General features: G+C 39.3%; 1 protein-coding gene across 1 annotated transcript in view; it reads right to left on the bottom strand.

The window, feature by feature from the left end:
- LOC147316851 (sushi domain-containing protein 1-like) overlaps nucleotides 1-12,979 on the bottom strand; it is a 39,083-nt gene extending 26,104 nt beyond the window's left edge. The window contains exon 1 of the mRNA XM_086313056.1: nucleotides 12,952-12,979. Within this exon, the coding sequence (XP_086169182.1) occupies nucleotides 12,952-12,979 (28 nt within the window). The remainder of the gene's footprint in view (nucleotides 1-12,951) is intronic.
- Between the last annotated feature and the right edge of the window lie 3,674 nt (nucleotides 12,980-16,653).

Here is a 16,653-nt window from a genome sequence, read left to right as displayed (position 1 = left end):
GAATAAAGTTCTGCTGGTGCATTCTTACGTCATCCCTCTCCATCTGTCTGCTAAGGTTTCGCAATTCGATGATATGGGCGATTTATTTATTTGCCCATAAGTAAGTTTGCTAACAATGATGGAGCTAATAGAAGCAGTTAACAGGATAGAAATTACAGCACTGTTTGAACACCACCTTTTTTGCACTCTCCTCAGAGTGTGCCGAAGTGCAGCAATTCAATTACTGAAATTCAAAACAGACACAAAGAAAGGCACGAGCCTATGTTAGAAAAAATGTTTGGATGGTGGACACATACATGCTCATGCAAGTTAGTCGTGTTTGATTCCTTTGCTTGCATTATACATCTGCACAAGTAGCACACTGTTTTGGTAGTCACATAAAATCCTTAATTGGTGACTTTATTTTTTATGGCAATTAGTTTGGACTTCTTTGTTGTAAACGTTCAAATCCGTCTGTGCATGATTACATTGCCCCGCCCATCAAAAAGTATGCACATGCATGTATATATATCTTATATTGTTGATTGTTGGACTTAAAATTTTTACATATCACTTAACCCTACTTTACACTTTGCTATTAGACTTTATTTGCCCAGACCAGAAAGCTAATTACAAGCTACAAACCAAACTCGAAGCACTAATCATCAATCAGAAGCACCCTCGATATAGATGTAACTGGATTGACATGGTTGTTTATTACTTTAATGTAAATGTAATGGTCAATAGCATGTATTAGTCCGTTATAGCCATAAGCAAGGACACCACAGGGAGTCGAACCCTATCCCAGTAAACCAGGAGTACCATTACCAGTGTCTTTTTGCTTTTTAAGGCTAAGTGGATAAAGCAAAACCTGCATTAACAACATGTGAGCATGACTACTCTGTTTGATAGCACAACTGTACTATGTGCTATTTAAAAGTGAATACTTACTGCTATCTTTAGCAAATTGTACATTTTATTTTTCTATGTGTGATGCATACATTGTATCTGAAAGATGAATGAAAAAACAGTTACAGTTATTTAGAAGTCTATGGACAGAATTTCCTCATGTGCACAAGAACCCAGTAAATTATTGTGAAATACCCAAAGATATCTACAAAAAACTTTAAAATATTGCGTTTATTAATTAATGGTAAAGTCACTTAATGCAGGAAAAAAAAACCACTGTAATAGCAATTGGCTGAGGTTAGTCATTAAGAATGAGTGTGCACAGAATTGGGCTGACTAACATATAAAGCATAGCTAGAAGTGAGGTGTAACCTTTCCACTTCCCTCCCTTACTCAGCCATTGTGATTCAGTTAAAGGACTAGATATTACAGTCCCTGATAATGCATTGCTTTAGGATAGGAGAGAGCAGAGAGGAGAGCTAGAAGGGGGGCTGCACCAAGACACCAGACGTTCAACCTCCCTCCTGTAGGCAGACTCGTCCCCGTCCGAGATGAGTCCAATAACGGTGGTGTCATCTGCAAACTTGATTAGCTTGACAGACTGGTGGGTGGAGGTGCAGCAGTTGGTGTACAGGGAGAAGAGCAGAGGAGAAAGAACACAGCCCTGAGGGGAGCCGGTGCTGATGGTCCGGGAGTCCGAGACATTCTTTCCCAGCCTCACATGCTGCTTCCTGTCCGTCAGGAAGTCAGTGATCCACCGGCAGATGGGATCAGGCACATTCATCTGGGAAAGCTTGTCTCGGAGATGGTCTGGAAGGATGGTGTTGAAGGCAGAGCTGAAGTCCACAAACAGGATCCTGGCGTAGGTTCCTGGGGAGTCCAGATGCTGCAGGATGAAGTGTAGGGCCATGTTGATGGCGTCGTCTACAGACCTGTTGGCTCTATATGCAAACTGCAGGGGGTCCAGGAGGGGGGCCGTGAGGGTCTTGAGATGGGAGAGAACTAGGCGCTCAAATGACTTCATGACCACAGATGTCAGAGCCACGGGTCTGTAGTCATTTAGTCCAGTGATCCTAGGTTTCTTGGGGACAGGGATTATGGTAGAGGACTTGAAGCAGGCAGGCACATGACATGCCTGCAGTGAGGAGTTGAAGATGCCATGAGTCCACAGAGGTGATGGGGGTGTCAGTCAGGATGATGGGGGGGAGTGGGGCTGTGTGCTTCCTGAAGTCCACAATAATCTCCACTGTCTTCTGGGCATTCAGCACCAGGTTGTTGTGGCTGCACCAAGACACCAGACGTTCAACCTCCCTCCTGTAGGCAGACTCATCCCCGTCCGAGATGAGTCCAATAACGGTGGTGTCATCTGCAAACTTGATTAGCTTGACAGACTGGTGGGTGGAGGTGCAGCAGTTGGTGTACAGGGAGAAGAGCAGAGGAGAAAGAACACAGCCCTGAGGGGAGCCGGTGCTGATGGTCCGGGAGTCCGAGACATTCTTTCCCAGCCTCACATGCTGCTTCCTGTCCGTCAGGAAGTCAGTGATCCACCGGCAGATGGGATCAGGCACATTCATCTGGGAAAGCTTGTCTCAGAGATGGTCTGGAAGGATGGTGTTGAAGGCAGAGCTGAAGTCCACAAACAGGATCCTGGCGTAGGTTCCTGGGGAGTCCAGATGCTGCAGGATGAAGTGTAGGGCCATGTTGATGGCGTCGTCTACAGACCTGTTGGCTCTATATGCAAACTGCAGGGGGTCCAGGAGGGGGGCCGTGAGGGTCTTGAGATGGGAGAGAACTAGGCGCTCAAATGACTTCATGACCACAGATGTCAGAGCCACGGGTCTGTAGTCATTTAGTCCAGTGATCCTAGGTTTCTTGGGGACAGGGATTATGGTAGAGGACTTGAAGCAGGCAGGCACATGACATGCCTGCAGTGAGGAGTTGAAGATGCCAGAAAACACTGGGGCCAGCTCGTTTGCACAGTGTCTGAGGGTGGCAGGAGACACGCCGTCTGGGCCGGGAGCTTTCCGAGCATTCAGACTCTTAAACTGCTTCCTCACATCTGCTTCATGATTTACGGAGGATTTACGGAGGATAACTTCTTCAACGGGATAGAATAGGTGATAGAGAGAAGTAAGACAAAAGGGACAAGATAGGAGAGAGCAGAGAGGAGAGCTAGAAGGGGGGCGCCTGGTCTGGCTTCCCACACCTCCCCGCCGGTTTAGGCTGTACGCTCTACCTCCCCACTGCGTTCCAGAAAAGGGAAGAAGAGTAGAGAGGAGAAGAGCGGAATATTTCTTTTCTCCTTAGCATTTACGGAGGATAACTTCTTCAACGGGATAGAATAGGTGATAGAGAGAAGTAAGACAAAAGGGACAAGATAGGAGAGAGCAGAGAGGGAGCTAGAAGGGGGGCGCCTGGTCTGGCTTCCCACACCTCCCCGCCGGTTTAGGCTGTACGCTCTACCTCCCCACTGCATCCCAGAAAAGGGAAGAAGAGTAGAGAGGAGAAGAGCGGAATATTTCTTTTCTCTCATGGTTAGCTGTGCTTTTTGTACTTTTAGGTCATTATTTACATAAATTTACACACACACACACACACACACACACTGCTGCTCACTGCCCTTTTGTCATGTAGGAGTCTTGGATTTAAACGTACAAAAAATCCCTTCATGGTCACTAAAATATGTTGGAAAGACTACAGCTTTTACATCATAATGTGTTGTTTTAACATACACATGATCAATTAATGTGCCCTTCTCCGTGGTGGGCTGTGTTACATGTTGAATGAATCCTTTGTCTGTGACAAACTTGCAAATACTTGAAGATTTTAGAACATTGTCATTAAAATCTCCCATTACTACTACTGTATTACTTTTTTTATCTAGCCAATCAAGTAACTTTCCTAGGTTTTGTTTAAACAGTGCCATGGTATAAGAAGGAGGCCGATAAATAACTGCTATTAAAATGTTCCATGTACAATAGTTGCAAAGTAAACATTCTAAATTGGCATCTGGTATAGCTATAATTTCAGATGTCAAACTGTCTGCAGTATACATGCCAACGCCACCATGCTGTTGGCTTTGTATTTCAATAAATGTTGGGTTACTTCTAGTGTAAGATGCACTTCGTGGATTATGCTGAAACCCATAACCGTCAATTTTTACAGTGTCTAATGAAGAATCGGCAGACATCCATGTCTCTGTAACAGCAATACAGTTAGGCTGCAAATGCTGTGTGCACAATACCAGATCAGCTACATGTAGAGTTAAATTCTGCACATTCATTAACACTACTGTGAAATCGTGTGTCTTAGTACATGCTGTATTTTCAGACAAAAATTGGGGCATTCTTTCGATTACATCCTTTACACCACCTTTAGAGTAAATAGCTTTTTCATTGAAATCTTGAATTATTAAACCTGACAAACTCCTAACACGACTTAAGGCAACATATGCCTGTCCTGGAGCAAACACATTTTTAAGAGACACTACTGCATCATCAACAGTAACTCCTTGTACCTTATGTACTGTACAAGCCCATGCAAGTTTCAGTGGAAACTGCCGCCGCAATCCACCTTTCTCAGTTACCTTTTCTTCTTCTGCTTCAATACCTGTAGAGCCTATTTCAAGTGCTGGGTAATACACACAGTTTTTCCTCCTTTGTGCACCTATATGATTGTCATCGAATTTTACGTAAATGGTTTTGGGAAGCTTCTTGTCCTCAGTAAGATAAACTATGTGTGTTACCGTACCACATACACCATTAACAAGACCATCCATTACATCTACATTTTTACACAACATTACGCGGGCACCTTTCCCCAAGAGAAGCTTTTCATTCAAACATGTGTTATATGTTTTGGCATGATGTCCAGTTTTTAACTCCAGTTTCCCTGTTTTCCTACTATTGACAAAATCCTGAGCAGGTATCTCAACATAATCAGGACACATCTTAAACAACTGCTGCATATTATGCTCATTTACTTGTTTGTTTGTTGGAAAAATGTGTAAAGCTGAGCTAACTTCACCAGTTTCACAATGCTTTAAGCTTTTAATGTCCTTTTCTAATAATGGAGCCCCTTTAATGTGAGTTCTTAACCTGTTTAATAATTCTGCAAACCCAACATCGCTCTGCCTTACTATTTTATTTAGTTCAACAACCCTAAATAGACTAGACCACAAGTTCATACCAACATCCTCAACATACAGGGGTTTTCCTTTTACTGGAGGCAACTGAAAAAAGTCTCCAACAGTAATAACACTAACATTTCCAAAAGGCGAAAAATCTCCAATTTGTTTAATCTGTCTTAATCTACCATGGATGTAAGCCATTAGTCTCTGATCAACCATGGAGATTTCATCAATTATCAGGATCTGCAGATCACAATATTTAGCACGTAGGCAATTTAACTTTTCCTCACCCAGAGGGGTGTAAGGTAAGCGGACATCTTTACCAATGCTAAATGTGTTGTGGATTGTTGTTGCATGTAAGTTATATGCAGCAATCCCAGTAGGCGCAGTTAATAAAACACAAACATTTTCAGGATGACGACACATTGGTGACAATAACCTTGCTGCTTCATAGTGAATTGCTTTAATCAAATGGCTTTTCCCTGTTCCTGCACCTCCAGTAATAAATACATGCAATGGATCTGGGTTTTTGCCTACTGTCTTATCCAAGCACCACTGCCTAATCTGATAAAAGACTGAAAGCTGTGTCTCATTTAGAGATCTAATTAAAGCCAAACCGTCTCTTCTGGGCATAATGTCATTTCTCTTTTCTAAATGTGAAACCTGTTGGCTGCACACAGCTAAATCTGGAATATTCTCATTGTCTTCTTCCCCTATTTGCTCTTTATCTTTCCATTCCTGCTCACACTCTAAACGCTCCAACTCCTGTTCTGGACAAAGCTCACACCAGGCATCTTCTGTTACACCATCCAAATCAATTGTATTTTGAACATTATCCAGTTTATCTGCGTTTATTTCAAACTTACGTCTATTTGCATCAACAACTGATTTCACTGAATGCAGAAATCCATCGCTAAACTTCACAACACCATTCTTGTAAAACTGTTCAAATGTTGTATAGTTTGAAGGCTTTAGTTCCTGATCTACACGATATGGCAAAAACAACTGCATAATACTCTGATAAAACAATTCAGTATTTTTAGTCTCTGAAAATCGTGCATAACGAACAACTGCAGGTTGTGACCGTGTTCTCTTAGTAACAAAACCACATCTATTGTTCAACTGTATTGGCTTAGTGGATTTTTCATTTTTACTCAAAACACGATATTCGGAGGCAAATGTGGCCATACACATATCATTAAAATCACTGCTTTTTGGTCTATTTGTATACCGGTCTACAATACTAGTCATCCACATGTCCTCTGCTGTTAAATCCTGTGATGTTGCTTTTTGTCTTAACACTTTTAAGGGCAAACTCATTTTAACTACATTGTCCCCTGTTGGCACAAACACAACTTTCCTAGAACATTCTTTTAGATGCATATTTGTTAGCCTATACACAGCCTCCTGAGCACTAACATCTCTGTTATGAAGGTATACGCTGCCTAATGACTTCAAAGCCTCCCTTGCACTAACATTTCCATCTTTATATGCTTCCTTCTGAGCATTACCTAACAACAAACCCATCTCTTTTTCAGATTTTGACATGTAAGAAATTATGTAAACACAGCAGGCATAAGCATCAATTACAAATTGAATATCCAAATTAGCATTGTAACATTTCAACAGTGGCTTACTGTATTGATTTATCCAAACCTCGTTTACCTGCCTTTTCAACACAACATGTGTATTTCGACTAAAGCATTTGTATGCCTCCTCAAAAGTTGCCTGATTCATACCTAAACTCTGAAACAAATGCTCCACACTTTCAAAACTCCTACTCTCATCTGAAAGAGCTTTCTTGATTGTTGTTAAGATATCACTTGCCTGCTTTCTTCTCATCTTAAAAGAGTCTTGCTGACGCTGACTTTCACAGGCACATTGTTGTAAATCATCTTCTCTCTTATCCACTTGACACTTGCATATTTGCTCGGAAATATCACTTTTCCTATGACATATAAATGTTCGACTGGATGGTGGCCTGGGAAAATTAAACCGGCAAACTGTGTTTTTTTTTTTGCAAGTTTTAGAATGCCGCTTTGAATGCTGTTGTACAGATGAGACAATGTCCAATAAAGTCTCATCTTGTGAAGGCAATTCACAAGTTACATATTCATCAATAAACTGAATCACCTCTTCATCTGTATTTTTATCAATCTGTGGAGCATTCTCAATCCAAAACAGACAGTGCACATGAGGTGAACCTCGCTGTTGAAATTCCACTCTGTAAAAGTAATCCTTAATTTTACCAATCGGATGCAATGGAGACATGAGTACCTCCTTCAAAAAACAATGCCACCGAAAGTCAAACATCCTTGCTGCAGTCACAGGATTTCGACGCAGCAGATCACACCTGTCTGCCCACTCTAACTGTTCAACTGTTTCTGTTCTACCTTGCTGTTTCAAAATACTATAAAGAAGATTTGTCCATCGCATGTCAGCTGACGAAAATGAACAAAACCAAGTGGGTATACCAAGCTGACGAACACAAGCTAAGAGGTCACGCTGTGCTGCCTGCCAAAAAGCTGGAGTACCTCTAATAGGTTTAAGAAAACGGTACCCATCATCAAACTCCAACAACTTCTTCAAAGACTCTTCATCTTTCAACAACTCATGGCTAACATTCTGATATGTACAATCACCTTTTCCTTTTCGCAATGCTATTGACACATTAGAGATAACCTGTTCAATCTCAGACATATACTGAGCAAAAAAGATATATTCAACATTTTGTGCAAACCTGCCATCAGCATGTAAAATCCGGTTATTAAAATAACGGGACAGTGTCAAACGCTTCTCTCTGTTTTCATGATATGTATTCACCCCCTTTGGAAATAACACTGGGAAACATTTGGCTTCATTTGCATGATCAGAAAGTAATTTTACAGGATTATTCCCTTCTGCTGGAGCTAGATTTAATATGTTAGTAAAATATTGATCTAGTGCTTCCTGACCAATATCAACAGGCATGAGACATGTGTCCTGAAACATACAGTGCTGCTGTCTGTCATGTAAAAGCTCGTCATCAACATTTGAAGATATAACACCGCTTACTGCATTTTTATCACTCTCCTCTTCCACAGCTTCCTCTTGATGCATACAAAACTGATTTTGCCAACTTTCATTGAATTCTACATCTTTATAATGCACATTTGACTCTTTTAAATATTGTAAAGCCTGTCTTATGTGGATAGTGTCAACAAACTGGTATTGATAGTGGCCTTTGTAAGTTAACTTGCGCTTTAGCTTTACTGGTAATAAAGATCCTTCCATGCTAGAACGGGGTAAGACATTGGTGGTTTCCACAATGTTTGCTGGTACACATGTCACTGGTCCATGTACTCCATTTTGTCCACCCTTAGGTAAGGCTAGCATTTTCATAAATGGTATATGTAAAGCTATTAAATGTTGTTCTAAGCTATTTAAACATGCCAATTCAGGTGGAATGGGATGAACTTCTAAATGGTTTTTTACAGACTCTGGAGGAACTTCATTTTTATTAATTTTATAATGGCATGTATAACAGATCCATAGTTTAGCTTTAACTGTCTCCAACCAGTGACATGGATTTGTACAATCTTTATTACATTTGTGTAAATAGTCTTCAGTTAAACATTTTTCTGCAATCAGTGCTGCAGTTTTAGTTTTGTTATAATAGTTTTTTTGACAATGTAACACCTGATGTCTAAATAACAACCTATGGCAGACACAGCAAACAAAATCTGGTCCATCTTTTATTTTATCTAAAAAATTTGTCATCACAAAATCAAACTGCTCTCCCTTTTCTTTCCTTTGCTGCCTTTTCAAGCTGACACCAGCAATAGCACGCCTTTTATATTCTAGATTTCCATGATACTTTTTAAAACTTACTGCTTTTAAATTTTGCCTATGCAACTCATTTAATTTGTATTTCCTTATACTGATTTCTTTTAGCTTTTCTTTATGAGATACATTTTGCTTGTATTTCCCGATGCTCATTTCTTTAACCTTTTCTCTATGAGATACATTTTGCTTATATTTCCTGATGCTCATTTCTTTAACCTTTTCTTTATGAGATACATTTTGCTTGTATTTCCTGATGCTCATTTCTTTAACCTTTTCTTTATGAGATACATTTTGCTTGTATTTCCTGATGCTCATTTCTTTAACCTTTTCTTTATGAGATACATTTTGCTTGTATTTCCTGATGCTCATTTCTTTAACCTTTTCTTTATGAGATACATTTTGCTTGTATTTCCTGATGCTATTTTCTTTAACCTTTTCTTTGTGAGATACATTTTTCTTGTATTTCCTGATGCTATTTTCTTTAACCTTTTCTTTGTGAGATACATTTTTCTTGTATTTCCTGATGCTCATTTCTTTAACCTTTTCTTTGTGAGATACATTTTTCTTGTATTTCCTGATGCTATTTTCTTTAACCTTTTCTTTGTGAGATACATTTTTCTTGTATTTCCTGATGCTCATTTCTTTAACCTTTTCTTTGTGAGATACATTTTTCTTGTATTTCCTGATGCTCATTTCTTTAACCTTTTCTTTATGAGATACATTTTGCTTGTATTTCCTGATGCTCATTTCTTTAACCTTTTCTTTATGAGATACATTTTGCTTGTATTTCCTGATGCTCATTTCTTTAACCTTTTCTTTATGAGATACATTTTGCTTGTATTTCCTGATGCTATTTTCTTTAACCTTTTCTTTATGAGATACATTTTGCTTATATTTCCAGGTGCTTATTTCTTTTACCTTTTGCCTATGCAACAAATCTTTTTGATATTTTTTTATGCTCCTTGCCTTCACCTTTTCCTTATGTAATGCATTTACTTGGTATGCAATTTGATTTTTAAAATACTTTTTCTTTTTTGAATGCTTAGAAACCATATGTTTAGTTGATGAACTACATATATTTAATGTATCCTTCATTGCTTCTTTTGTTTTTCCTCTACACATGTGCTGTGGTGTAGATAAATTAGTCGCTCTGCATAAACCAAAACAACCCTCCTTATTAAAATGTTGCACACAAATTACTGGCACAAAATGACTATTTTCACATTTCAAGTATATCCCTTCATTTGTGGTATCTGTACTTGTGCAGCTATACTTGTGCCATTTATCTCCATTAAACATAAATATGTCCAATCCAAAAGCATTTGCTGCAGCCTGAAATTCTGTGTCAGTAGCAGGATTCCCAACATACTTCATTTGTGACTTTGAAATATACTCAGATATTGAAACATAATCTTTTACCACGAACTTCATGTGCTCTTCACCATTGTTTTCCATATACTTCAAAACAGCAAGCCTTATTTTTCTATGACTTTTCTCAGAACCACTGATTACTTCAGATAAAGCCCTAAAGAAACTATTGCTGTCCTCTATAACCTTATTTGTTTTACAAACAACACCTAAATGACCATAAACAGTGTGAACTTTGTTATCCTGCTTCTGAAAGTCAACATTAAATTTATAGCATAAACTTTGTGCAACTCCATTGGAAATGGGACTGAAGCTAAACTGACTTGCGTCATTCAAAACCTCACCATCAGCATGTGTATCTAACACTACTTCATCTGCACAAAATGTGTGATCCTGTGTTTTGTCAAAAAAAAAACTATCCTTACTCTTTAACCTAGTGCTGTATCCTTTGATAACAGATGCACTGATTTTGCAGTAGCCATAACAGGTCTGCAGTTGAGGCTTATGAACACAGACCACCGTCTCATAATGATTCCCATGACGATTTTCTAAATAGATTCCCTTTTCTGACAAAAGCTTGCCATTACAGCCATATTTTAGCCAACGCTCATCATGAAATGTAAATACATCAACTCCTAAACAATTAGCAGTTGCTTGGATTTCAACTTCTGTAGCCCAGCTGTTAACATTTCTCATTTTAGATTTCTGAATGTAGTCTGCAACTGTTGAATACTCTGATCTTAAAATATTTCTATATATTGCAGCATTCCTCTCCAACTCTTTCACAATGGCAAGTCTTATCTTGCGATGGTGCTTTTGTGTGCCAGTCACAACCTGAGAAATAGCTCTGAAGAAACAGTTCCCATCAGCCACTATACTTTCATTTTTGCATGGAACACCTAACAAACCAACACATGTAGACGCTGGTACACTAATTTTTTCAAACTCCACATTTAACTGTGTGCACAAAGCCTGACAAACCCACTCAGAAATGGGACTAAACACCAGCTTGTTGTTTGTCACTTCACTAACAAATTCAACATCTGAATTCACCTGAGACACATCATACTGTTTTAACTTCTTAGCTTCACTGTGACCCACTGAAATCTTGCGCTTTCTTGTTGCATCATTACATAATAACCCCAAATTATACTCAGAACAACTCAAGGTCTTTCCAGACATTTTGCAACTCTCTGCCTCTATTAAAGACTCCACGATGATAACATCACTGATGTTTGGTTCATTCTGGATTGAATCACAACTTGATTCTGGTGTAAAGGTTTTGCACGTTTTTTCACAACTGTCTTTGGGTGTGGCACTATCAGACACCATAAGGTACCTAACACAAACACCAGCTACTTCAAAAGGCTTTTGCTTCTGACTCAGGCCCGTTGCCAGCTGGCAGATGTGTCTGACCACATCTTCAAGTGACCTGAAGCACAAAACAACACTTCTTCCCTGCTCACTGACCAAACCCACAGCACTGCGTGCATGAGAATCAACTAGTGCATATTGTCCATTCTCAGAAATGACTGCACATGTACTGCCACACAATGTCAGAAGACATGTATTATACATGGCACAGATCTTTTGCAGCCCAGTCTGCAGGGTAGTGTAGACACCATTCTCAATGAGTTCCCCTTCAAGCACATCAACATCCCCACTGACAAAATCTCCATACTCAAACTCAAAGTTTTGCCCATCAATACAATACTTTTTAGGCAAATCAGGGACACACAACACACTGGATGAGTTGCTTATCATGTTGCCGTCTCTCAAATTGGTGTACAAAAGGTCACCTAAAACTACAACTCTGTCAAGAACTTTTGTCTCCCATGAAAAGACGCTATCAACTTTATGTTTTGCCAGGCTAACCAGACCTATAGCCATACACTGAACTCCTCCATATTTAAATCGATCATCAGCCTGGTGAAATGATCCTCTCACACTCTTTATAATGCAACAGCTATCCTCTGCTCCAACTCCCGTGACAGCATTAACAGTTTCAAGGTTGACAGAAGTGTTATCAACTTTAGCTGTAAGATTCGTGTCAACATCCCTGTCCACAAACACTGCACTGCTCTCCACGTCAACATCAACTTGACCTGCCTGCACAGAAATGCTGCTAACAGCATACCATTGTGCATCTAAAGACGTCTGTAAATTTCTGATGTGAAGCATCAGGTCGTCAAGGCATGTGTTAAAAACAGCCACAGCTGTGCCAATCTCAGATGCCAGCCCAGCTGCATTACGTGTGCCACAATCAACAACAACAAAATAATTCTTGTGATGAATGATGACACTAACTGCAGTGTGAAGATCCAACAGACACATGCCATCCCTCAACAGATGTTCCTGCAGCTTTTCATACAACACAGCTTCCCCTTCCGACAGCCCAAAATCTATGTAAACTGGCGGGCCAATATCAACTTTCCATCTTTGGCCAAACACAGTGTGCTGCCCAATCAGCCTGCAAACGCTATGCTTGCTGCCAATGTCCTGTCTTGCCTTAGCTATATACCTACCTAACTGGCACCCCTCTACACATATATCATCAACATCCTCTGGTTTCCATGTACACACTGGAGCTATCATATGCTTGATTGCAGCCACAACACTGCAGGCAATTAAGGCATTCACATCTGAAGTGGATGGTGCACATTGAACAGCAGTCCCAGCAACAATGGATGCTTGCAACTTCTCTGCACAAATGCAAACATTTGGGTTAGCATTGGACTTACCAGAGGTGATTCTTGGTGTGCGCCGCATGCGAAAACCCTTTTTTCTTGGCATCTACAATAAAAAGAGAAAAAAAATATATTAAACAAACATCCACACTCCAGCTCACATGTTAGTTTGCTCCAAGCATTTACACAAAGGTCAGTGTTTTGTAGTAGCTAATATGTCATTCTTCATAACAGAATTGTTGATATAGGTTACAAGCAAGTCTGGCGCTGAACAGAAATTGTCGCGCTATGCGCCTGTGTTTATTGTGCATAAATACTGAATTGTCCTGACACAATATTGCGTTTCGTTTCTTTTATTACCATGGTACATTAACAAAAACATATACTTTTATTCACAGGATAAAACTTTTTTTTTGTATCACTAATTGCGCAGTACGATTACAGCATACAATATTATTGTCACTGCTACATTTCTGTAATGAACCAGAAAATATTTCCACTACTAATTAATTACCGTTGAGCTTAAAGGTCCTATTAATAAATGGTTAACGAATGTGTATTTATGAAGACGATTTGTGAGACTGGTAAACTTATGATACGTACGATGGTCTTTCATTCTACACGGTGCATTTCAAGGTCCTGTACCCATCTGTCGGTAAACTAGACCTGGGCTTGTTAAAGTGACCTGAAGTTACTAAAAACTTCATGAGTGTATGCACTCACTCCAAGAACCGTATGATTATCAATTTGAGCGTGGTGAAAGTTGGGCTCTCGCTAACTCTTTTGTCCACTCTGTGTGCTCGTAAGGGTCTAACCCTTTCACTCTTTTGATTTTTTTCCTCGTATCTTTTCTTTGACTTTTCATCAAGTTTGTCTTTGTACGGAGCGGTATTATTCTCCTTCGTTTTTGTACATACCTCTTTTGGGGGGCAAAGTAAAAGCAAGAAGGTATTAGAACCGGAGAATGAACGTTTTGCGGTGCTGCAAATGCTTGCATTTGATGCATTGCTTTAATTGTTATGCCACTAGTGCCCGGCATGCAATGCATGAAAGTCATGTGGTCTGTCAATCTCTATTATGACTACGAACACTAAAGTAAGGGGGTGGAACATGACCTTCCAGTCATGTTCAAATCAAACCTGACCATTTTAAAACTTAAGACACTCATAAATATTGTCATTTACATTTGATTGCCTAAAGGCTTTATGAGATTCTCCACACTATTAACTTATACAAGTGATGTGGGGGGGGGGGGGGGGGGGTGAGTGCATTGAGATTAGAATCTCACCCCCCCTGCCATTGACTGAACAAACGACTGAATAGCCCACTGAACGACTACTTAACGACCCACTGAACAATACTGGAGAACATTTTTTAAACCTTCTCTTTCCACTTTTTGCTCTTAACAGGAAGCATCAAAAAACGTCAAAAAACCCTTGTTAAAACCTCAAGCATGTAAGGCTATAGTCAGCATTTTTAATAACTTACCTTGGTTCACACCAAATCCAGCTGTTCTGCTGAAAGTTCACAGCAAGCCTTCTGAAGTATCTGTACGTGATGTCCCTTAGGAAGTTTGATCTCCTAATACAAAAAAGATATTGTACAATTAAACATTATTGACATAAGATCAGAAAAAGGTCATTTTCAGACTGAAACAGAAATAAAGAAACCTTAACCCTAGCAATTAAAATTGTGACAAAGACAAAACCCCACCCATAAATGGCATGGTTTTTTTAATGACCAGTTATGCTCAGGTTAAAATCTATACCTGTGCACCTACCAAAAATAATTAAACATCAGATTCACAAGGCTAAAATAAATGTGAGACAATAACAAAATTTTCTCAATACCTGCATAATTAGCATGATGCAAATTTAACAACTCACAATGAACGCACAACAAATCACAGCTATGTGAAAAATTACAATTATCCTCTTACGCTCTATAGCCACCAGTACTGTGGCTCAAGAGTTATGCAAAAACCTCCATGCAAATATCACGTAGTATCCACAGAAGCCTTATAATTTTAGCTAAATGGTCATATAAACCATTTCTAAAACTACCAAAGACAGCAGAAACAAGCATGATTGAAATAGCAATTACTAAACTGCTTAAAATCTGCTAAACACACATAAACCAGCCAAAAATGTTCCACACTTCATGTATTTCATTATATTCATGTTGTGCTTTACTTGTAATAAGAAATCAGTGGCTAATTACCCGGCCTAGCTTTCACAGATTTCAGTCTTTCAAAAAAGACCACAAAATGGCTTAATGGCCCAAATTCACTAAAACAGAAAACCAAACCAAAGACTTTTCACCGGTAACCCTCCCACAAACAATAAAAAAATAACTTAAATACAAAGTAAATTCTGTTACTGAAATTTAAAATGTGGTTTTACACCAAAAATAAAATTCAATTTACAACAAATAAAACTTACCAAGAATTGCACAAGGGCAGGGTTTTTCAAAAATAATCTCTTGTGATGTTTGTTATAGTGGTCTAAAATAATGTCCTCGAATCCTCAGAATGTTAAAATCCAAAGCTCTCCTCTTCTCGTTTGCTAAAAGCAAAGTGGCTTACAAACCAGTGGCACAGGTATTTATTGAAATCATGAGGGACATTCAAAAAACTTCAAATGATCCAATCACAGAAGCCAACAGGGGAGGGACTGTCACAAAGTAACCAGTGAAGTTACAATGCAATAAACAGTACTCAACACCTTTTTTCCCTTGACTAGTTAAAACCTTTATTCAGCAGTACACTAATTTTCATAGCTGTTGTCCACACCCTTGGCTTTGCCAAAAGACACAATTCAATCTTTTGTCTCAGTCTAACCTTTTCAACAGTGTCACTTGCCCCCCCCCCCTTGCTTGCCCTTCACACATGAAAACAAAAGACATCAGTTGATAGTCTCTGCCACTAACTGTCTCACCACACCTAATTCTGAATTAACAATTAGTGGCTGACCGAATGGAGAATGTGTGGAGGGAGGGTGAAACTACATACACTGACATTAGACACAAACTTACAAAGTAAAACGGTAAACATGGAGATTAGGCATGACATGAACTAAACATAACCACGCAGACTTGACACATGAACTAGGGACACTGAGTACAGGGGGAGATGACACAAACAACTAAGAAACAGGACTAAACAGCAATCTAGAAATTAACTTGGTGAACTAAGCTAAGGCACAAATGAATACAAAAGATACAAAAAACTCAAACACTGGGTCACTCGACCCAGGACCATGACAGCATATAAAAGTAAGAAAGCTTAGCAAGTACCTGATGCTGTCAAATCATAAGAAATTAGCAGAAATATCGTAAAACCAAAACAGTCAAATGAAAAAGCTGCATAAGCCAAAGTTCCTTCAGAAGTACAGTATCAGAGAATGGTGAAAGTAAGGGGGTGGAACATGACCTTCCAGTCATGTTCAAATCAAACCTGACCATTTTAAAACTTAAGACACTCATAAATATTGTCATTTACATTTGATTGCCTAAAGGCTTTATGAGATTCTCCACACTATTAACTTATACAAGTGATGTGGGGGGGGGGGGGGTGGGGGGGTGAGTGCATTGAGATTAGAATCTCACCCCCCCTACCATTGACTGAACAAACGACTGAATAGCCCACTGAACGACTACTTAACAACCCACTGAACAATACTGGAGAACATTTTTTAAACCTTCTCTTTCCACTTTTTGCTCTTAACAGGAAGCATCAAAAAACGTCAAAAAACCCTT

The sequence above is a fragment of the Aulonocara sp. 'chitande type north' Nkhata Bay genome, linkage group LG12 (assembly GCF_057382095.1).
Source record: "Aulonocara sp. 'chitande type north' Nkhata Bay isolate Kocher_YH1m ecotype deep benthic linkage group LG12, A_spYH_male_GT1.1, whole genome shotgun sequence".
NCBI classification, from domain to species: Eukaryota; Metazoa; Chordata; class Actinopteri; order Cichliformes; family Cichlidae; genus Aulonocara; species Aulonocara sp. 'chitande type north' Nkhata Bay.
Note: the sequence above shows the minus strand (reverse complement) of the source record. Positions and strands in the feature narration are given on the sequence as shown.